The sequence below is a fragment of the Chiloscyllium punctatum genome, chromosome 27 (assembly GCF_047496795.1).
Source record: "Chiloscyllium punctatum isolate Juve2018m chromosome 27, sChiPun1.3, whole genome shotgun sequence".
Lineage (NCBI taxonomy): Eukaryota > Metazoa > Chordata > Chondrichthyes > Orectolobiformes > Hemiscylliidae > Chiloscyllium > Chiloscyllium punctatum.
In genome coordinates, this window is record NC_092765.1 from 8,585,832 (window position 1) to 8,609,796 (window position 23,965).

Sequence of the window (23,965 nt, forward strand, 5' to 3'; positions counted from 1 at the left end):
TTCTTTTCCTTGTCATTGTTTCTTTCAATTATCCCTTAACGTCAAAATAAAATTTAAAATACATGGACATTATTTAAATGCAATGACTTTTAAAAATGAGAGTAAACAGCAGATAAAGAATCATTCTTAAAAGGTCATGTGTGCCTTTAAGAATGTAGTGTTTCTCTGTAACATCATTTCCTGTGAGCTCATTTCCTCTTTCTCTTTCTTAGCTGTTTGAATTGTTCTGGGATTTTTTTTAACCACTTGTTGGTGTGTACTGCATTGTGTCTGTCTGTCTATCTATCTGCAGCACTGTCAAAACAACTTTTGCATGTTGGAAAATGCAAAGATTCCCCAGTCTTTAAGCTGTTATAATGCCCTTCCATCAGTCACATGGTTGATATCCTACACTTCCTTATGTCACAAAGGCTTGTAATACACTGTACTCATTGAGGTCATCCCACCTGGATCTGCTCTGAATACAGGTAAGTGTCAGGAACACCCAACAAGATTCGGGAGGTAGGTGGGATTGAGGGTGAAAGTGGCATCTTTGCTGGGTCTGCCATAGATATCTGCAATTTGCCCTCCCTCCCAGATCCACCAGTGGTGCCATTGTTGCCCCCAGTCTGTCACCGTTGGAGACCCATTGTTGGAGACCCACTCCAGAGCTGGGATTTTGGTCGCCAGACCTGCTGAAGGAGTGCCGCAGGGTCAGGGGTGCTGCTGTTCAAATTGGATGTGACATTGGGAGCTCTGGGCAGGAACAGGAGGGTATCCCATGAGACAGCTTCACATGAGTGTTGGGGGTGGGAAGAGGGAGTTGGGAGACCCGTGTTGTTTTCCCAGATGTCCTGGTCAATGTTGTGGTGTTGAAATAAGGGCGATTTGTTTGCTGGGCAGCATGTTACTGTTTGTGGGAGCTGACTGTGTGCAAATTGATTGTTCCATTTCTACATACAGTGTCTACAATTCACTAGTTTGTCACTCGCTACAAAAGCACTGAGTCTGTGCTTTCTATCCATTAACACGGCTTTCTCTGTCCACTGATGCTGCCGGACCTGCTGGGTTTTTCCAGCTTTTTCTGGTTTTATTGTCAATGTTCCATGGCTCGGTGCTCCCAAATGCAGATTTGTTTTACTCCTTCACCACTTGCTGTTTTCTCTCCTTTCGGTCTCTGTGACTTCAGTCCGAAATCAGGTGGTTTTGAGAGGCGGAATGACAGGGTGCATGTGGAGAGATTGTTTCCCCTTGTAGGATAGTCCGGGATCAGAGGGCATCACCTCAGAGTGAGGGAGGGCTGGACCATTTAAGACAGAGAGGAGGAGGGAAACTTGGCCGATGTGGACTGGTTGAGCCAAATGATCTGTTTCTGTGCTGTATGACTCTATCTGCCAGTTTCTGTTGTGATAAAAGTCCCTGGAGGAGCCACAGCTCGGCTGATTACTCTTTTGCCTCTGAGTCTGAATTTTGTGAATTATTGAGTCATATAGCATGGAAACAGACCCTTCGGTCTGATCAGACCATGCTGGCTAAGTTTCCAAAACTAAACTAGTCCCACCCTGCCTGCACTTGATCCTTCCAAACGTTTCTTATTCATGTACTTATCCAAATGTCTTATAAACGTCGTACCCACATCCACCACTTCCTCGGGAAGTTCATTCCACACTAACCACTCTCTGTGTAAAAAAGATGTCCCTCAGGTTCCTTTTAAAGCTTCCTCCTTTCACCTTAAAAAGTGTACCCCTTGTCTTGAAATCACCCACTCAAGGGGAAAAGACACCTACCATTCACCTTATCTATATCCCTCATGATTTTATAAGCCTCCATAAGGTCAGCTCTCAACCACCCATGCTCCAGTGAAAAAACTCCAGGTCTATCCTTATAACTCAAACCTCCGTGCCTGGCAACATCTCCTCCTTAATAATATCCTTCCTATAACAGGTCGACCAGAGCTACACACAGCAGTCTGAGGCCTCACCAACATCCTGTACAACCTCAACGGAATGTCCCAACAGCTATACGCAAAGGACTGAGCAATCAAGGCAAGTGTGCTAAATGCCTTCTTAACCACTCTGTCCATATGTAATGCAAACATCAAAGAATTATGCACCTGAGTTTAAGTCCCCACTTACAAAGCTGATACAATACAGCGAAGGGAGACAGTGGTGCAGTAGAAATGTAATGGGGACATAATGCCTGAGGGCTAGTGCTCTGCAAAGAACCAGCACTCCCTGTTTCAATTCAGTTAGTAAATCAGGGATTGAAATTTGGTCTCAATAATGATGACCATGAATCTTTTATCACTTTATATAAAAATCTGTCTGCTTGTGAAAAGTGTATAAAGTCGCCATTTCCAGCACCATCTTAGGTACAAAGATACTTCGGTATTAACTAGTAAAATAAAGAACTGGGGATCGGTGATAAATGCTGGTCTTAACAGGAACGCCCATATCCCATGAGAGATTTTCAAAAACAAAAAGAGCAGGGGTGTTGCACTATTTGAGGTGAGATGTGAAAGTGGGAGGCTGGCAAGTAGAAAACATGCGATGGCCACTATTCTAGAGACTGTCCCAGGCAGTATTTATCTCTCAACAAATATTATGAACATCGCTGTTGTTTGCATGATCTTGCTGTGGACAATCTGGCTGCTAGTTTTCAGACATTACAGCAGTGACCACACGTCAGTGGCTGTGCAGTACTGTGGGAGGTGGCGGTGGGGGGGGTGGAGAGAAGGAGAGTGTGTGTGTGTGTGAGACAGAAGCTCTGGGGCAAGGTGTGGATGTTGGCCACCTGTGGCCTCCACACTCTCTGCAACTGGAGACCAACACTTTGGGAAGTAGAATGGGATGGGCCTGTGCACTGGCTCAGTGGAAAGACTCTCAACCAGTCGATGGGGAGCTCGATGTTTTTGGAGTGAAACCCAGCACAAATGTTTTCCCAATGTCTCCCTTTCCCTCGTGTCACCTTTAGCTTGAGTGTCGGGATAGTGAGTGTGAGCAACGACCATGTGGGGGAGCCACGTAGTGAGTATTCAACTGTGCAGGCCTCTTCAGATGGGCCAAATCCACACTCAACCCCCGCTGGACTCCTGAGAGAATTGAAGTGGAGTGACTGGATGGTTACTTGGAAGTCAGTAGCCTTTACCTATTTATTTTCTACTTCACAGAGGGTCCTTGTTGGTAACCTTGGCCGAGCTGAGCTAACAGCACACACAGACCAGAGTCCAGAGCCAGTTCCTCCTGAACGGAGTGGCCCACTTGTGGTAGGCCTTGGGGAACGTGCATTTTATCTTGTATACAGCCTTGCTTTGTCACGTTGGATAAATATTCTGTGTTTTCACACAGCCCATAAAATACAACATACTTTTATATTGTTTCAGATAACGTTAATGTATCAATCATAGTTGTTCTTATCTGGAAGCCTGTACCATTGGACATTGAACCCACAGGGCTCATCTGATCCAGGGCTGTGAAGGCCTGACTCACACAGATGGGAATGCAGTTTCCAAGTTCCTTGTTGACCCTCCCCAGAAAGAAAAACAACGAAACGTGAAAATGGCACGTACTGGTCCAATTAGTCTTGTATCATTCAAAACTGAGTATTGGGACATTTCTTTACAACTTGGTGTTATATTTTGTTACTTGATCTTTCTCTCCGCACTGTGTTGAGAACGGCCAATCCACAAAGTAGGCGGCAAATGTTTTCCAATTGACCTGTTCAGACACGTTGCTGGAACAGGTGAGGCTTGATGCCTGGCCTCCCGTCTTAGAGGTAGAGACACTACCACTGTGCCACAAGAGACCCCCCCGCGACGTGGGCGGCATTACAAGCTGATAAATTGGCCTCAGTGCCCGGACATTGGGGAAACCATTGGCTCACCAGGTGGAGCACAATGCTGGGCTTGAGCTAGATTATTGTGCTCAGTTCTGGGACCATACGTTCGAAGGTATGTGGAGGCTTTGGTGAGGAGATTTTTATCAAAGCCCCTGCCAGTAACAGTGGACTTAGAGTCATAGAGATGTACAGCATGGAAACCAACCCTTTGGGTCCACACTGACCAGATACCCTGAATTAATCCAGTCCCATTTGCCAGCATTTGGCCCATATCCCTCTAAACCTTTCCTAATCATAGTTTCCAGTTTCCTGGATGGCTATATGTGACTGTGGAAGCAGAGAGTGATCAAGGGAGATGGTAAAGGAAGCAGTTCAGGAAACATCTACTGGACCAATACCTGGAATTGGGTAGATTGTCTTATGAGGAAAGGTTGGGCTGGCTAGGTTTGTATCCACTGGAGCTGAGAAATATAAAAGATGACTTGATTGAAACATACTCGAGGTTGAGTTTTGACAGAGTTTTGTCAGAGTTATGTGAAGGATGTTTCGGGCAAATCTTCAACTCTGGGTCACTGTTTATAAATAAAGACTTATCTTTTTTAGGACAGAAGAGGGTATTTTTCCCACAGTGCCATGAGCCTTTAGAACTCTCTTTTTTTTCAAAAGGCATTGGAAGCAGAATCTTTAAATATCTTTAAGGCGGGGTGAGATCAGTTCTTGATCAGTAAGGAAGTGAAAGCTCCTCAGAGACACGTAAGAATGTGGAGTCACCGAATCAGTCATGTTCCTACTGAATGGGGGACAGGCTTGAGTGACCTACTCTGAATCTGCATATTTTTAGATGTTGAATGTCTTCGATAGAGAAGATAAGGAGGACCCTTTTCCATTGGCAGGAGCTTTGGTAACTTAATGGGCACAGATGTGAGAAAATGGGTGAAAAAACACTTACAGGAGATGGGAATTTGTTTCTTACACAGTCAGTTGTGACTGTGTGAAATTTAATGCTTGAATAAGTGGTGAAAGTTCATTTTACCCTTATTTAAAATGGAAATTGGATATCTGGTTGAACAGGGAAGAATTTTCAGCAGTAATGGGAAGACGAACTCATTGGATAGCATGACAACAAGCCAATCCATACAGAAGGGGCTGAATGGCCTTTTTCACTCTTGTACAACCCAGTGAATGGTTGAGGTGTCTGGTTGCCAGCACAGGGATGGGCAGGCCCCAGAGTGCCCTCCATACGCACAGTCTGAGTTTGTAGAATGGGCACTGTAGCTCATCCAGGAACGGTTACCAGGATAAGAATCACAGTTGGATTGTCAGGGTGAGGAAAGAATGAGACCTTCAGTATTTCAATGAAAAGGCTCTGTGGAAACAACAATACTGATGGAGTGGACCGGCTTTCTCAGGACCATGAGGCACCTCGCACCTTGGAAATGGCACAGCTGGGTCACCTGGTGCTTTACCTGTTGGTCACCTGATGGTTTTCCAGGTGGTTTACCTGTTGGTCACCTGGTGGTTTTCCGGGTAGTTTACCTGTTGGTCACCTGGTGGTTTTCCGGGTGGTTTACCTGTTGGTCACCTGGTGGTTTTCCGGGTGGTTTACCTGTTGGTCACCTGGTGGTTTTCCGGGTGGTTTACCTGTTGGTCACCTGGTGGTTTTCCAGGTGGTTTACCTGTTGGTCACCTGGTGGTTTTCCAGGTGGTTTACCTGTTGGTCACCTGGTGGTTTTCCAGGTGGTTTGCCTGTTGGTCACCTGATGGTTTTCCTGGTGGTTTGCTTGTCCCGATGGAACAGAGAAGCAATACTGCTCTCTGTATCTCTCCTTTCCACACGTTCTGAAACTGTCTTGACATTGCAGATTGTATTGGGGGGGTGGTTTAAATATGGGTGCAGCTGAACAAAGAAGGTTATTTGATCCATCGTACTGTCAAACATAAACCAACATTAGCTTCACTCTCCCGGTCTAGGATCATTGACTTAAATGTTATGACACTTCAGGTGCTCAGCCAAGTGCTGATTTAAAGGCTGTCAGGTTTTCCAGCTCCACTACCCTCCCAGGCAATACTTTTCAGACCCTACCATCCTCTGAGTTTAAAACATTTTCCTCAAATCCCCTTTAAACCTCCTGCCTTTCACTTGAAAATGATTTCCCCCTCATTACTGAGCCATTAAACAAGGGGTTCATCTACTCTCTATCCCCCCTGTTCCATTGCCCCTCATAATCTTCTCCATCTTGATCAGGTCTCCCCTCAACCTTCTCTGCTCCAGAGAAAGCAACCTAAGAATTATCCCGATTTGAAGATACCAGTGTTGGACTGGGGTGTACAAAGTTAAAAATCACACAACACCAGGTTATATTGCTGAAGAAGGGCTCATGCCTCAAACGTCGATTCTCCTGTTCCTTGGATGCTGCCTGACCTGCTGTGCTTTTCCAGCAATACATTTTCAACACCAGGTTATAGTCCCAACAGGTTTAATTGGAAGCACACTAGCTTTCGGAGTGCTGCTCCTTCATCAGGTGGTTGTGGAGGACACAGAATTTATAGCAAAAGTTTACAGTGTGATGTAACTGAAATTATACATTGAAAAACACCTTGATTGTTTAAGTCTCTTTCCTTCTCCCTCTGCTCTCTCCCCTCCAACATTGTTTATGTCTCAGGAGGAGAGCGAAGGGGGTTGTGAGGCATGGTTTTTGAATCCATACCCATTGTGAAGGTTTCACACTGGGCTCCTGTTTGACTCTGGGCTTGGGCTGAAGTTGAGCTCAGTATTCTCCTGAAGGCAGGAGGTGGGAGCTGGCCTGTCTTTGGGGGTGGGGGTGGGGGTTATGACACCACCGGAACCAGAAAACCCATCTTCCTGGATGATGACCTATTGCCCCGGTCGCTGCTGAGGAGTGACCACTTCACGGTGGTCCATTCACATAGCCCATTCCTGGGCTGCCATCCCCAAACGATGAGGGGAGGCATTCAGAGAAGCAGGAGAATAGAGCTGTCCTTCCAGGTACACTATTGTCAGTGCAGGTCACCTTAACATTTCTCATTGGCTGATGGAGCAGTGTGGTGTGGAGTGGCTCCATTGTGGGCACTGATTTGTAGAATCATAGACTCCCCTGCAGTGCGGAAAGAGGCCATTCGGCTCATCAAGTCCACACTGACCCTCTGAAGAGCAGCCCAGCCAAACCCAGCCCTTACCCTAACCCTGCATTTCGCATGGCCAATTCACCTGACCTGCACATCTTTGGACGGTGGGAGGAAACCGGAGCACCCGGAGGAAACCCACACAGACTCTGGGAGAACGTGCAAACTCCACACAGTCAGTCGCCCAAGGCTGGAATCGAACCCGGATCCCTGGCGCTGTGAGGCAGCAGTGCTAACCACTATTGGTCAGAGTATTGAGTGCAGGAGTTGGGAAGTCATTTTGTGGCTGTACAGGACATTGGTTAGGCCACTGTTGGAATATTGTGTGAAATTCTGGTCTCCTTCTTATCAGAAAGATGTTGTGAAACTTGAAAGGGTTCAGAAAAGATTTACAAGGATGTTCCCAGGGTTGGAGGATTTGAGCTACAGGGAGAGGCTGAACAGGCTGGGGCTGTTTTCTCTGGAGCTTCGGAGGCTGAGGGGTGACTTTATAGAGGTTTACAAAATTATGAGAGGCATGGATAGGGTAAATAGACAAAGTCTCTTTCCTGGGGTCAGGAAGTCCAGAACTAGAGGGCATAGGTTTAGGGTGAGAGGGGAAAGATATAAAAGAGACCTAAGGGGCAACCTTTTCACTCAGGGGGTGGTATGTGTATGGAATGGGCTGCCAGAGGAAGAGGTAGAGGCTGGTACAATTTCAACATTTAAGAGGCATTTGGATGGGTTTATGAATAGGAAGGGTTTGGAGGGATATGGGCCGGGTGCTGGCAGGTGGGACTAGATTGGGTTGGGAAATCTGGTCAGCATGGACGGGTTGGACCAAAGGGTCTGTTTCCATGCTGTACATCTCTATGACTCTATGACACTGAGGTACTGGGATAAGGTTTTACAACACTATATAAGGTGCAGGTAGCCCTTCATTATGTTTGACCTGGTATAGTGGATGTTGAGGACTTATTTTGAGAGAGTTCTGTTCCTGTCCTCACTGGGTGACCACTACCGCGAGGGTCACTCAACAGCCCTCCACCTGCTGCCTCACCTTTTACTCATGTCAGATACTGGTAGAGACCAGCAAACATGTGAGGCACTGAGCTTTCTAGATTATGGTTATTCTGAATTAATTTACACAGAGTACACAGAGGTGATCTGGTAGACAAAAGCAATCAGCAGACTTTGTTCCTGCTCCCCGCCCCCCTTGTACATGCACGCTCTCTCTCTTTTTCACCTCATTATCTGTTCCTGTGTTCCAACATGTGACTGATTCCACTGGGGAACCTGATAACTCTCCTCATCAACCACAAAGAACAGCAAGAGCTTCCACCAGCCACTTTGTGATGACAGACTGTTGTTCTCTGAGAGTACCCACTGTATTGGTCTGGTACCTGATCAGTAGAACCTATCAGTCCATCTTATTGTGGACACTACAGATCTTCAGTTTATCACAGCAACTGCTGTTTCGGTCATTCTGAATGGTGCTGCCAAATCAGAGTGAAAGGGGTCACAGTCAGAGGGTTCGGGCTAGATATTTCGGAGTCATTTCTTTACCCAATGAGGGGTGAGCCTGTGGAATTCATTACCACAGGAAGCAGTTGATTCTAAAACAGTGAATATATTTAAGAGGCAGCTTGAGATAGCACTTGGGGTGAATGGGATCAAAGGTTATGGGGAGAAAGCGGGATTAGGTTAATGAGATGGACAATCAGCCGTGACCATGATGAACAGTGGAGCAGGCTCAAAGGGCCGAATGGCCACCTCCTGCTCCTATCTTCTATTTTTCTACGTTGCAGACCTTACAGCAGCTTCTACATCCTGTGTGTGTCAGCCAGTGGGTTATGGTTATGCTGTTGTTCCCATGTCTGCAGGGTGGTTAAATTGTTTTATTTTTGTTGTTAATGGGGCAAAATTGCAATTTCCACTCAGTTTGATCAATAAACACAAAATGTTTTTATTATGAACAATCTCGATCTTTAACATGTGGTAACAGAGATTATTAACTACTCCTGTACAAGTATAAACTGTATCCCCTTTAAACCTATACATAGATGTGCCAAGGTCAGGCATACAACTCTGAAAAGATGGGAAAAAAATTGATGGATAAAGAAATTTTCTGTAGTAAGAGTTCAAATCACAAGGACAAAACAAAGTGACTTTCTCACAGTCCTTTCAGTTTCTGTCAGTCAGATCACATTACTGTAGGCCACAGGATGAGGGAATGCCTTTACCTTGAGTGGTCGGTCAGTTAGACCCGGGTCTTTTGTTGGGTTAGCATTGTGTTGTCTCCTACTGTCTGCAAGAGTGAGGGAGTGGGAGAGCAAGAGCACTGCTTCCTTGCAAGCTCTTTTCCAGGAGAGAGAGATAGAGATAGATAGACAGACACATTTCAAACTGTCTGCAGCAGAGCAGAGATGAAAAACATCTCCAAAAGCTGTTTCTGGGAAATCTGCAGCACAATGTTTCTCCAGCGGTTTGGCCAGAGAAGAAGTAACAAATCCATTATGTCTTTCTTGAAACAACAGCTCTGCTTTTCAACAGGGTCCCCGACCTTTTGGTAAACCATAAGTAAAGCAAGATACAGTTTATGTTAAACTCTAAAGGTTAGACAGTAAATTCTCTGCTGTATGGACAATGGCAAAAACTTCAATCCTTCCAATTTTCATCTGGAACCGGGGGAGATTACATGTGGTTCTTGCTGTGTTCGCACAAGATGGTGGATGGGACTTCACCCCCGTTTGAAATCCAGCACCTCTGACAGTGCAGTCCTCCTGCGGTTCCGCAGCGAGAGTGTGTGTCTTAATTGGATCGAGAGTTGTACATGAACCCTCAATCTCCTGCCTCAGATCAGAATGCTGCTGGGTCAGTAGAGTTCTCAAGAAGATGTAGGCACAAAGCTCTTACTGTGTGTGTTTGTGCTTTTGGCTCTTTGAGCTGGATGCTGGCTGAGTGACCATAATTGTACTCGCAAAAAGTTTGGAGAATTAAAACCAGTTACATTTTGAGTTGTGTTTTGACCCTCTCTCTCAAATGGTGCAATCATGTCCAAGATAGCGCTATTGTTCAGATTCTCATTGTTTGTGCCCTGATTGTTAGTGGGCCATTTTAATCTCATGATACTCAGTTATTTCCTAGAGAAAAAAAATCGGTTGCAAAAACAACATCCTTGACTCGAAAAGAAATGTTTAAACAGTTTGCATTAACTGAGTAGTTTATTTATTCAAAGTATTTCATAGCAACGCACCCACTGATCTCAACAATCCACAGTCAGTGAAGTAACTGCAAATGGGGAGATTCTGAAGGGTCATTGCAAATCCGAATAAAATCCAGTGAATGTTCCCAGGAAACCTGTGCAGGTGTGCATTCCGAAATGGATTTGTGCCAATGTTCATGGAACGTTGCTATCTCAACACAAATAAACAGGCTAATGTTTAACCATGACTTTGCCAGGCTTGCAATTGCGAGGTGTTCACAAGCACTCGAATGAGTCATTGTGCTTCTCCTCCTCCACCTACCCGTCACACTCTCTACCACCCAGGCCAATCTGGAAAGGAGGAGGCAGATGAGGTCTACTCTCTCCTGCTGTCCAGCCAACTGTTTCTAGTTGCCTGTTTCTTGCCCTTTGAGTGACTCGCTGTTTATTGGAAGCCCCCACACTGATACCAGTCAGTCAGGCCCCTGGTAACAGTAGAAGAGGTCATTGCTGTAATTCTCCCATTTCAAAATCAATTTCAGCTGAAGAGAACTCCCACAACTATGTCCTGCCACTCTCCCTCCCTCGCGCAAGCTCTCCCTCCCTCTCACACACTCCCTCCTTCGCGCAAGCTCTCCCTCCCTCTCACACACGCCCTCCCTCCCTGTCGCGTGCACCCTCCCTCCCTGTTGCACATACCTTCCCTCCTTGTCATGCGTGCCCTCCCTCCCCCTCACGCACCCTCGCTCTCTCTCATTCTGTCTCATTTTACCGAATGAGTCAAGTCCCCCTTCCCACTGCCACCCCCAACCCCACCCTTAGTATCCCCTCCTCATTTGATTGGCCCTCCCTTTGCCCTGGAAGGGACCAGGCACTTGACCAACACAATGCCCTACATTGTCGGTGGCTCCACCATTGGTTATGGGGTTAGATTATGGTTTTGTGGGGGGGCAGGGGGATGTGTTCAAAGCCACCTCCCCACACAGCCCTGAGAGGACACCAAGGCAATGGGCCGAAGGGCCACCTGCAGTGTGCTGGGAGGGTGAGAGGGAGCTCTCTGGTTCAGCTCCACATGCTCAGGTTGGGTTTTCCAGCCTTGCTCCTGATCTGGATGGCCCCAGGTCAAAGCGTGTACCTGGCCACTCATTGGCACGGGCTGAGGCGGGGGGTGGGGTCAGACTGTCCAGCAGCAAGGCAGGCGTTTGTGCTGGTCAGAGGCTGAGTGCGAGAGGTATACAGCATTCACACAGGCCCTTCGGCCCAACCTGTCCATGCCGACTGGTATGCTGGCAGATGGCGGTCCTCAATATTGCTCAGCAATGGGTGGGGTGGGGTCACAGCTTCTCTGTATATCCCCAGCAAGGGTCCATCTCAATGTAGATCCTGGAGCACTTCCCAGTCTTTGGGATTTATGATTCCCCCCTCCCTGCCCCTTTAGCTAATGCCTGGGAGTGAAGTGCGGGGTAAGGTGAGAGTCGCTGTACCCTACTCCCCCCCCCCCCCCCCCCCCCCCCGTGACACTCCAAGCTCTTCTCGGAGAGACTGTGCCTTGAGGCTGAGGTTCTGGAATGGCCTGCCCTGAATCCCCTTGGCATTGCAGCTGCCCTGTGACAGTGCGCATTCTGCGGTGGGTGCTCAGTCTGTTCTTGTCTTTGTTTTCTGCTGCTCACTCAGACGGGCACATCCTGGGTACGTTAGCAGCAGGAGACGACTGCCATCCGGATATTCGACCGTGGATGGCGTCGTAGCACAGCCCAATTCTCGTTTGCTGCCAACGCATACATTTTCACCAAAGATGTGTGTGCATCTTGGCACCTGAATCCGTGACAAATTTTAATCCAAAACCTGCAGCCCACCCACTGCCAGATCCAGCCTGGCATGGGGTGGGGGAAGAAGGTAGACCTGCTGTTTGTCAGTTTCTCAAGTTCAAATCAGCTATGTCCATGAGCTGACCTGAAACCCCCTGACACCAACCACAGCCTGTACTCTGTAAGCAATGCACAAGATTAAGTTGTGTGTTTTTTTTTGTATGAATTGGTAATTTATCGATTTGAGTGATCTAATTGTCACAGTTACTCGCCTTTTACAAACAAGGGAAAGTACCCAATGAAATACTGTGAAGTTTTCCACTTACTCAGTGCTGGCAGAGGGGAACGTGGGAGAATAAAGGGCAGAAAATACAGCTGGCCTGACCCTTTACCGGAAAATGTAGGTCACGAGTAAATTTGTACGCCCACTGAACAAAAACATAATCATCTGGAGTTCGACAGGATTCATCTTCAAAAGTAAATGTCTGTAGGATTTCAAGCCCCTTGGAGCATTTGTGAAACAGAAACAGAAACGTATATGCATTTATATAGCGCCTTTCCCAATCTCAGGGCATCCAATGGAGTTTTACAACCAATGAAGTACTTTTATAAAATGTAGTCTTCGTCGTGTTGTAGAAAATGGTGTGGCATTCAGCACAGCAAGCTGCCTCGTGCAGCAAAGATCTCAACAATCCTCCCTGATCACCTTCGAAATTGGGCAAAGAGCTGATCTTACCGCCTCCCCCACCTCCCGGCTGGGGCTGGGGCTGGGGCCTTTGTTTTAACGTCTTATCTGAAAGTTGGCACTTGCTGCACTGTCTGGAGTTTGTGCTCCAGTCTCTTTGGAGTGGGACTTGATTCTGTAGCTGTGTGGCCCAGAGGCAGGTGCACTACCCGCGGGCGCCATCTTGGAAGGTTGCAGTGTTGTGGGTCTTTATCTCTTCCCCCTGCCCCTCGGTTAGAACCTCAGACAGGTCACTGAGTTGTTGGCCGGTTTTGGGTGGGGAGGGGAGGGGGTTTAGTCTTTACATCAGCACGCACTGGCAGCCGAAACACCCCGTTGACGAGACTTTCAAGGTGGCCCTGGTGGCGGTTTCGAAAACCTCCCAGACGCCTTCCTTGGTCTTGGCCGAGCATTCCAGGTAATCGTACGCCCCGATCCTCTCGGCCATCGCCCGGCCCTCTTCCCATCTCACCGGCTCCTTCCTGCTCCGGGCCAACTCCTTCCGCACTCGCTGGTCACTCCGCAGGTCCCTCTTGTTACCCACCAGTATCACCGGCACACCGGGACAGAAGTGCCTGACCTCGGGCATCCACTTGTCTGGAATGTTCCTCAGTGAGTCGGGGCTGTCCACCGAGAAGCAGATGAGGATGACGTCAGTGTCAGGGTAGGAGAGGGGCCGCAGGCGGTCATAGTCCTCCTGGCCAGCGGTGTCCCACAGCGCCAGCTCCACCAGCCTCTCATCGACCATGATATCCGCCACGTAGGTATCGAAGATGGTGGGCACATAACCTTCGGGGAACTCGTCCTTGCTGAGGACAAACAACAGGCTGGTCTTACCACAGCCACCATCGCCAACCACCACCAGCTTCCTCCTCATGGGAGTCATGACCTTTCACCGGGTTCACACCCTGGACCTGTGAAGCAGTGAAGAGGGTGTCTCAGGTGGAGTTGCCTGTCAGGTAGAAGCCAGATTCCGGAGGCCCTGGTCACAGAGCTCAGCCGGGGATTGCTGACTCTCTGCCTGCGTCGCTGTGCTCACTCTGTGAAAGGCAAGGTAGAATTGTCTGGGTTTTATGGGCGGGTTAGAATCCTCACCCTGCCAATCGGGATCAGCTGGTCGTGGGAAACAGCCAACACTCTAGATGTTATAAATAACAAAAGGTGAAATGATTGGCTGGTGAACAGTAAAAGGACTAATCAACTAGGCACAGCCCAGGCTGGAGTTTAACTTGGAGCACATGCACACTATCATCCTGAGGTGACTTCCACATTTTATGGTTTAAACCTTTTTAATGTAATTGCCATTCCTGTAAGATATTCTTCTCTGCTCAGTGGTTCCACAGTGGATTACAACATACAGGTTCTGTGTGTCCACCCTTTAACTGCTCCCTGCAGTTTGAGCTGTGTATAGAGTACGGTGAAACTTTATTACAGCCAGAAACCTTTCATCACCAAAGCCAGCATCAGCCAAATTCCTGTTTGTGGAGTCCATGATCACGGTAATTTTCAGGGTGGTCTCTTTATACTTTGCCTCGCTGGGTTTATGGCAGTTATGTTCCCAGGGGTGCAGAATCTGCAGGTGTACACACACACACACACACACACACACACACACACACACACACACTCTCTCTCTCTCTCTCTCTCTCTCTCTCTCTCTCTCTCTCTCTCTCTCTCTCTCTGTCTCTCCCTTTCACTCACTCACTCACTCACTCACACACACACTCTCACTCTCACACACACTCTCTCTCTCTCACACAGACACTCACACAGATATACACACACACTGTCACACACACACCCACTCTCTCTCTCACACACACACACTCTGAGAGAGACACACACACCAGACAGACAGACAGACACATACACACACACACACAAGCACATGCAATAACTCACACACTCAGACATAGACACACGCATGCACACACGCAAATGGACACTCTCACTGACACCCAGACATACACACTCAAAAGGACACACACACTCACACCCGGACACACAAGCGCGCACACACAGACTCACACATTGACAACTAGACACAGATGGACACGCATACTCTCAAACATGCACACACAGACATGCACTCACACCAGACACACACACTCACACCCAGACACACACAGACATGCGCACACTCAGACACACAAATGGGCACGCACACTCTCAGACACACACAGACATTCACACTCTCAGACACATGTACACACGCACACTCAGACACACTCCCACAGGCCCCCCCCCCACCCCACACACACACACACACACACACACACACACACTCACCCAGACACACGCACGTACACACACACCCACTCACTCGCAAACATACGCGGACACACACACTCCACACCCACACCCACAGAGACACGCACACCCACACACACAGACATGCGCAGCAAACACACTCAGACATGCACACGCACGCACACAAACACACGGACACTCTCAGACAGGTACACACACACTCACACACAAAGCCACACTCACACCCGTACCCACAGACACACACACACACACACCCCGAGGCACATACTCACCCAGGCACGCATGTACACACACACCCAGACTCGCGTGTACACACACACACACACACACACACACACAGCCACAGATACATGCATGCGCACACCCAGGCACGCATACACACCGACACATGCACGCGCACACACTCAGAGAGGACACACATATCCAGATATGCACACACCAGACAGACACACACACAATCAGACATACACACACAAGCACATGCAATAACTCTCACACTCAGACATAGACACACGCACGCACACACGCAAATGGACACTCTCACTCACACCCAGACATACACACCCACAAGGACACACACACTCACACCCAGACATACATATGCACACACACACTGACACCCAGATGCGCACACATGTGCGTGCACACACACACAGACACACACCCAGACACACAAGCGCGCACACACAGACTCACACATTGACAACTAGACACAGATGGACACGCATACTCTCAAACATGCACACACAGACACGTGCAGACACACACACACATGCACTCACACCCAGACACACACACTCACACCCAGACACACACACACATGCACACTCTCAGACACACGTGGACATGCGCATGCACAGACACACAAATGGGCACGCACACTCTCAGACACACACAGACATTCACACTCTCAGACACATGTACACACGCACACTCAGACACACGCCCCCCCCCCACACACACACACACACACTCACCCAGACATGCACGTACACACACACCCACTCGCTCGCAAACATACGCGGACACACACACACTCAAACACACACACACCCACACCCACAGAGACACGCGCACACATGCACGCACACCCACACACACACACACACACACACAGACATGCGCAGACACACACTCAGACATGCACACGCATGCACACAAACACACGGACACTCTCAGACATGTACACACACACTCACACACACAGCCACACTCACACCCGTACCCACAGACACACACACCCCGAGGCACATACTCACCCAGACACGCACGTACACACACACCCAGACTCACGTGTACACATGCACACAGACAGACATATAGACACGCGTGCACACACACCCAATCTCTCTCTCTCTCTCACTCTCTCTCACTCACTCACTCACTCACTCACTCACTCACTCACTCACTCACTCACTCACTCACTCACACACACACACACACACACACACACACACACACACACACACACACACACACACACACACACACACCCCTTCCTGACAGGGGTCTAGCTCCACATCATGGGGAAGAGACAGGGGCCGTGCTTTGTGGTCTTGTTGTAGGATGGTCTTTGTGGTCTTGTTGTAGGATGGTCTTTGTGGTCTTGTTGTAGGATGGTCTTTGTGGTCTTGTTGTAGGATGGTCAGCTGCCTTTGATAATGAGGATGAGCCTGGAGTGCTGGGGACTCATGGTTCTGATGACAGCACCGCGGCCCCGGGTACTGGCAGCTTTCCCAGGAGACATTTAAAACCTGGTGAACGATGCCACAGCTGTGTTCTGAGGTGATACGGAGGATGTTATCGTCAGTGAGCTGGACAGTATATTACATCTCCACCAATGTCCTGGTAGGAATACTCAGCAGGCCACAGGCTCTGAGAAGGAAGCAGCAGAGTCAGCACATCAGGCTGCTGACATCTCATCCCAACATTCTGCTGAAACATTTCACACTTTCCCTCACACTGCAGGGTCTATTGGATATTTCCAGCATTTAATGTTTTGCGTTTAGATATTTAGTATTTGTGGTAGTTTGTAAAAATAAATAAAGGTTAATTATTTGTCGTTTGCCTCAGGGCTGTTTGCAACTTGGAACTTGCTGGGTATAGATTAACTTCCACCATTTAACAGTGACAAGTCCTCCCTTGGTGGGGAAGGGCTTTTCAACTCTCTGAGGTTGTGGAAGGTGCTATAGGAATGCAAGACTGTCCTTTCCTTCCCTGAGGACTCATTCCTTCAAGAGGCAGTGGAATTATGTGCAAGCTGCCATGAGTGATTGAATAATCCAGCGATCTTGGGGAAATGGTCTTTAATCTCCATGTGTTTATAAGACCAGTCCTGAACTCAGTGAGGAGGAGGAGGATGCAGAGCTCCATTCAAACAGGTGGGGCTAATTCAGTTTGGGATTATGTTTGGCACAGACTGATTGGATCAAAGGGTCTGTTTCTGTGCTGTATGACTCTATGACAAACAGCTCCTTGGTCATCTGTTCCAATATCTCCTCATGTGGCTCAGTGTCGAACGTCTGTACAATTTCCAATCTTGGTGAAGTGACATATGGATGTTAAGGGTGCTGGATGAATGTAAGATGTTGCACTGCTGAGTGTAACTGGCTCCCTGGTGCTAGATAAATGCAAAATATCGATTTGATGTATTATTGTCACATGTACCTAAGTGTAGCGAAAAGTTTTGTTTTGCGTGCAGTCCAGGTGGATCATACCATACAGAGTCCAGAGGGTGATTAAACAGAGTGAGGAATTCAGAGTTACAGCTACAAAGAAGGTGCGCAAAATTCAAGATCAGCATTAGATTTGAAATGAGAGGGGTCCATTCAGTAGTCTGTTATTGTACAGTGGAGTGTATAGAGTCATAGAGATGTACAGCATGGAAATAGACCCTTCGGTCCAACCCGTCCATGCCGACCAGATATCCCAACCCAATCTAGTCCCATCTGCCAGCACCCGGCCCATATCCCTCCAAACCCTTCCTATTCATATACCCATCCAAATGCCTTTTAAATGTTGCAATTGTACCAGCCTCAACTTCCTCTGGCAGCTCATTCCATACACGTACCACCCTCTGTGTGAAAAATTTGCCCCTTAGGTCTCTTTTATATTTTTCCCACTCACCCTAAACCTATGCCCTCTAGCTCTGGACTCCCCCACATCAGGGAAAAGACTTTGTCTATTTATCCTATCCATGCCCCTCATGATTTTATAAACCTCTAAAAGGTCACCCCTCAGCCTCCGATGCTCCAGGGAAAACAGCCCCAGCCTGTTCAGCCTCTCCCTGTAGCTCAAATCATCCAACCCTGGGAACGTCCTTGTAAATCTTTTCTGAACCCTTTCAAGTTTCACAACATCCTTCCATCTCCAGTGCTAGATGAATGTAGCTGTTGCTGTATGGTGCAGTGTACCTAGTTCCCTGGTGCTAGATGAATGTAAGCTACTGTTGTACTGTGGAGTGTGTATCTGGTTCCCTGGTGCTAGATGAATGTAAGCTGTTATTGTACGGTGCAGTGTGCCTGGTTCTCTGGTGCTAGATGAATGCAAGCTGTTGTTGTGTGGTGGAGTGTATATCTTGCTCCCGGTGCTAGATGAATGTAGGCTGTTGTTGTACAGTGGAGTATATACCTGGTTCCCAGGTGCTAGATGAATGTAAGCTGTTGTTGTGTGGTGGAGTGTATATCTTGCTCCCCGGTGCTAGATGAATGTAAGCTATTGTTGTACAGTGGAGTGTATACATGGTTCCCTGGTGCAGGGAATGCAGGCTGCTGTCATGTGGTGGAGTATGTACCTGGTTCTCCTGGTGCTAGATGAATGTAAGCTGCTGTTGTTGTGTGGTGGAGTATATATCTTGCTCCCTGGTGCTAGATGAATGTAGGTGGTTGTTGTGTGGGGGAGTGAGTACCTGGTTCCCCGGTGCTAGATGAATGTAGGTGGTTGTTGTGTGGGGGAGTGTACTGAGTTTCCTAAGCCCAGTCTCACTGACTGACTGGTGTTTTCCAGCTCAGAGAGGGGATAGCGAATCCTTGAGTCAGTGTAAGAAAGGGAAAGGAGCCATGGAATACCTTGTTCGAAAACTTGGCAGCAGAGTAATTATAATCACAGACTTCTGCATTTAGCTGGCTGCCTGGTTGACCAGAGGGAATTAAAGTGGGTACATACACAAACCCAGTGGAGCTTCACAGAGCAGCCTCCATTGTACATACTTCCTTCTCATCTGATTTCCCTTTTCATTGTTCAGCCACATTCCTGCCAAACCTCCTGTGCCCCCACCACTTGGTTCTTTCTGAGGGGGGGGGGGGGGGGTGGTGGGGGTGGGGGGAGATTGCTTTCATGGGCAGCAGCAGAAACCACAAACTTCTCCCCCTCCCCCACAGCAGCTGATCAAAACAACACACCGTGTAATATGGGGGGGTGGGTGAGAGGAGTAAATACACTGAGAAGGACATGTCTGACCTGTGCCTGTGCTTTTGTCAGACCTACCCTCCCCTCCTGCCCCCTCCCCTCCTTTCCCAAACCTTCCCTATCCCATCCCTCCTCTCCCCTCCCATCCTCCCTCAGCCCATCCCTCCTTCCATTCTCTCCACTTCTTTCTCATCCCTCCTTTCCCACACTCTCCTGTCCCCATTTTACAACCTCCCTCCTTCCTGTACTCTCCACTCTTCTCTCCCTCCCCCCACCCTCCTGTCCTCCCTCCCTCCCCCTCTCCTCCCCCACTCCTCCATTCCCTTCCCCTCCCCTCCCCTCCTCCCATTCTCCCTCCCCCCACCCTCCTGTCCTCCCTCTTTCCTCTCCTTTCCCCTCTCCTTCCTTTCCCCCCTCCCTTCCCCCTCCTTCCCCCCCACCCTCCTGTCCTCCCTCACTCCCCCACTCCTCCATTCCCTTCCCCTCCCCTCCCCTCCTCCCATTCTCCCTCACCCCACCCTCTCTTTGTTTCTTCTCTCCCACCCCCCTTCCTTCCCCCTCCCTTCCCTCTGTCTCCCATTCTCCCTCCCCCACCCTCCTTTCTCCACTCCCTCCTCTCCCTTCCCTTCCCCTCCTCCCATTCTCCCTCCTCCACCCTCCTGTCCCCTTTTCCTTCCTTCCTGTCCAACCCTTCCTTTCCCTCCCCTCCTGTCCCTCTCTGTCTCCCATCCTCTCCCCTCCCCCTCTCCCCTCCCCCTACTCCGATCACAGGGATGAAAGAATAATCTGACCAGGCACTTTGCTGCACTTGTGGCTGCTGATATTGTAGGGGACATCTTGAGTTTGTTGTCAAGCCAACTGCCCTAGTGTGTGAACCTAGCCCTTCCCTTGCTCCTCGCAATTAAAATTTAAAACGCTGCTAAGTTTTTGATCTGTCGATGATGTAGAGAGAGAACATGCTGTAAAAAAAAACAACAAAGAGAGAACAGCTGTATCAGCATCTGGAAAGAGAGAAGGCAAGTTAACATTGGGGTGCTCAGTATTAATGTTGATGGGGAGGAAAAAGCTCCGCTCTCAATAATAACCATCCCTCGCTTTTTTATTCAGCGATGGTAAAAATCACAAGATGTGGAAAGTGTGTGTTTGAAGCCTTGCCTAAACAATATTGTTCAGAATTTTTGCGAAAGTGGCTGAATTTCAGCTCCTAAATCTGAATCCATAATTATAAACAAGTCTTTCATTACAGGCCTTTTAATTGCTAGTGGACTCATGCACCTCTGAACCTCTGTGATTTTCCTTTTGCTTTGTTTTCTGCTTCACATAATTGCTTTTCTTGTGGGTGGGAGTGAGGCGAGTGGGAATAGAGGAAGGATTTGGCGAGACAATAACAAATTTAAGGTGCAGGGCACCCCCTGGCAGAATGTGCACAGTGTTCAGAAAAACGATTCCCAGAAAAATCAGGGATTCCCCTTGAACTCTGTCTAATAACAAAGATATTTGTATTTCTGTGTTTGAGTCAGTGACTTCTGTTGTGAGGTGTGCAATAGTTTTTTATTAGAACGTTCAGCTTATAATTTAAATCAAAACTCTGCTAAATGACAAAATTCTAAGTTTGACTTCCTGAAAAATGTAAACAAGGTCCCTCTCATCTTGTATTTTGGAAGACAGGAGTGGTGGGGGGAGCGTTTTGTGAATTGTATTTTGACTTAAAACCTTCCACATTAAACAATAACTTGTTCACTCAGGAGTGGTTATTTCTGTGACACAAAGACTACTGACTTGTGAAAATATCTAAACGTACTTGTCGTTCCCAACAAACTGCCAATTAATAACTAATCTTTTTTTTTATATTTAAAAAACACACGCACACACCCATTTGAGGAGAAGTAACATTTCAGGGATGTTTAACCGGACTTTCACCCCATCTCACCCCATGACTTGAATCCCAGAGTGGGAGAAAGATTACTGTAATTCATAGACCAACGCCCCTGCTCCCCCTCAGCATCTCTCCTTCCCCGGCCCCACCACCCCAATTTTCTCAATCACCCCCCCACCTTGTCCACAGACCCCTTCAGCAGCCCCCATCTCCTCCACCCCCTTTTCCCCCTCCACAATGCCCCTTCTCCTCCACAGCCCCACCATCCCTTTCTAGATGTGTTGCTTTTGTGTCTTGCTGATTTGGTATTTGAAGAAAGGAGAGTTAGATGGGGGAGTCACAGACAGAGCAGTGGTATAGATGGGGCACCATTGCCACTGTCTTGTCCCCCGTAATTCTCAACGGGTAAGTCTGCCTGTGTGGCCGGGACGGTGTGAGTGTTATAGTTGGTGTTTTTGAGGCCTCTGCTCTGTAGCGGAAGAGTTAATGATCCAATTCCATTTCTTTGTTCTGAAGAAAGCTGGGCTAGGCAGCGCCACATGCAGGCGCGATATCACACTGCAGGCTGATCCTGGCATTCCCAAGAGTTGGCAAGACACAAAAGCTGCTGGGTCACACTCCTAAGGAAAAGAAAAAAGCAATTACAAAATGACCTAAGATTGTCAGATAAAATTGAAACCCCTCATTTGGAATCGCTGGAGGAGGGAAAAGAGTATTGCGTCATCCAGAAACAAATATGGCCCAGAAGGTTGTTGTTTGGCCCATCGTTCCTGTGCTAGCAAAAGCGGTCCAGCCTAATCCCACTGTACAAGCTCTTGTGGCCTTATAGATTACTGACTTCAAATGCTTTTCCAAGTTTTATTTTAATGCAATAAGGGTTTCTACCTTCAGTACCCTTTGAGATATCATCACCCTCCAAAACAAAAAAGGATTCTCCGTGGATTCCCGTCCAGTCCTGCTAATTATTCAGTCAGTGCTGCCCAAAGATTACTCTGTCTGCTCAGGGAAAATACACCTTTCCTATCTACTCTACCTAGGCCCCTAATCCCACCAATGGTTGCTGGGCCTTTATCTGCTTGGGCCTCCCCAAACCTGCTCCACCTCTTTTCCTCCATTTAAGACACTGCTCAAAATCTATCTGTTTCCTTTCACAGTGTCCCCTTGTGTGGCACAGTGCCACGTTTTCTCTGATGATGCTCCTGCGAAACTTCTTGGGACGTTTTGCTACATTGAAGGTGCGATATAAATTGGAAGTTGTTAAGAACATAGACGCAGGATTACCCCTTTGAAGATACTCCACCACTCAGTAAGATCATTATTATTTTTACAACGAATACTCTCAACTCCCTTATCATTCAAAAATCTATCCAACTCAATTGTGAATGAATTGGAAGACCCACCTTCCATTACCAACTGGGGAAGAGAATTCATAACGAGTGACCCTCATCTCTGACTTAAAGGTGACATCTCATTCTTTAACTGCACCCCTAGTTTTAGTCTCCTTCTCTGGGTCGCCACATCTGCCAGTCCGCCTTCTAAACCCGATGCAAAGTTTTGAAATATTTACTTCCAAAATATTTGTTTCTGGACACAGACCAGACTTTTGTGAGTTGATTGTAACTGCAGTTTAGAACCATGGTTCGTGTATTAGATGTGTTCTATATGGCAAGGCTAAGAGGGGCAGATAGGTCTTGTTCCATTGAGTATAAAAACAAAGAAATCTTACTACAACAGTACAGGGCATTGGTGAGACTGTACCTGGAGAAATGTACACAGTTTTGCTCTTTTTTCCATAGGGATATTCTTGCTTTGGAAAAAGCTCAGTGATAATTTGCACAGTTTAGCTTTGGTTCCCTACAGTGTGGAAACAGGCCCTTTGGCCCAACAAGTCCATACTGACCCTCTGAAGAGTAACCCACCCAGAGTCATTTCCCCCTGACTAATGCATTTGATACTATGGGCAATTTAGCATGGCCAATTCACCAAGCCTGCACATCTCTTGGAATGTGAGAGGAAACCCATGCAGAAACGGGGAGAATTTGCAAACGCCACACAGACGGTCGCCTGAGGCAAGAATTGAACCTGGGTCCCTGGTGGTGAGGCAGCAGTGCCAACCACTGAGCCACATTGCTGCCCAATTGATTCCCTATTTGAAGGAGTTCTTTACTCAGAGAGTAACGGGGCGTGGAATGCCCTGCCTGCAACAGTCGTGGACTCACCAGCACTAAGGGCATTTAAATGTTCGTTGGATAAACATATGGATGATAATGGGATGGTGTCGGTTAGATGGGCTTTAGAGTGGTTTCACAGGTTCAGCGCAATATTGTGGGCCGAAGGTCCTATACTGTGCTGAAATGTTCTATGATTGTTTTTTGAGGAAACGTTGGGCCATTGGGACCTCTTCTTGGTTTAGTAGAATGAGATGTAGCACAGGAGGCTGCTAAAGAAGGTAAATGGTTCTCCTGATATGGTCTTTGCTACGTTGGTGAGACCCAATGTAAACTCAGGGCACGTTTTGCTGAATATCTCAGCCAGGCCTGCAGGGGCCAAGCTGACCTCCCAGTCACCCCCCCCCCCATTTTAATTCCCCTTCCCATTCCCATTCCAACATGACCATCCTCGGCTTCCTCCATTGCCACAGCGTATTAGAAGGAACAACACCTCATCTTCCACCTGGGCAACCTACAGCCCAGAGGACTCAACACGGAGTTCTCTAGTTTTAAATAACCCTCCTT

At 47.9% G+C, this 23,965-nt stretch overlaps 2 protein-coding genes across 2 annotated transcripts in view; one reads left to right on the top strand and one right to left on the bottom strand.

Annotated features, from left to right (window-relative positions):
- Nucleotides 1-280: 280 nt before the first annotated feature.
- Nucleotides 281-23,965, top strand: part of LOC140453394 (pumilio homolog 1-like) — a 163,610-nt gene continuing 139,925 nt past the window's right edge. Inside the window, exons 1-3 of the mRNA XM_072548016.1 lie at nt 281-467; nt 1,924-2,024; nt 3,149-3,244. The gene's annotated coding sequence lies outside the window, so the exon portion shown is untranslated. The remainder of the gene's footprint in view (nt 468-1,923; nt 2,025-3,148; nt 3,245-23,965) is intronic.
- Nucleotides 11,671-13,702, bottom strand: LOC140453393 (rho-related GTP-binding protein RhoB-like). The gene has a single exon (XM_072548014.1). The coding sequence runs from the start codon at nt 13,560-13,562 to the stop codon at nt 12,978-12,980; it is 585 nt and encodes a 194-aa protein (XP_072404115.1). The 5' UTR covers nt 13,563-13,702; the 3' UTR covers nt 11,671-12,977.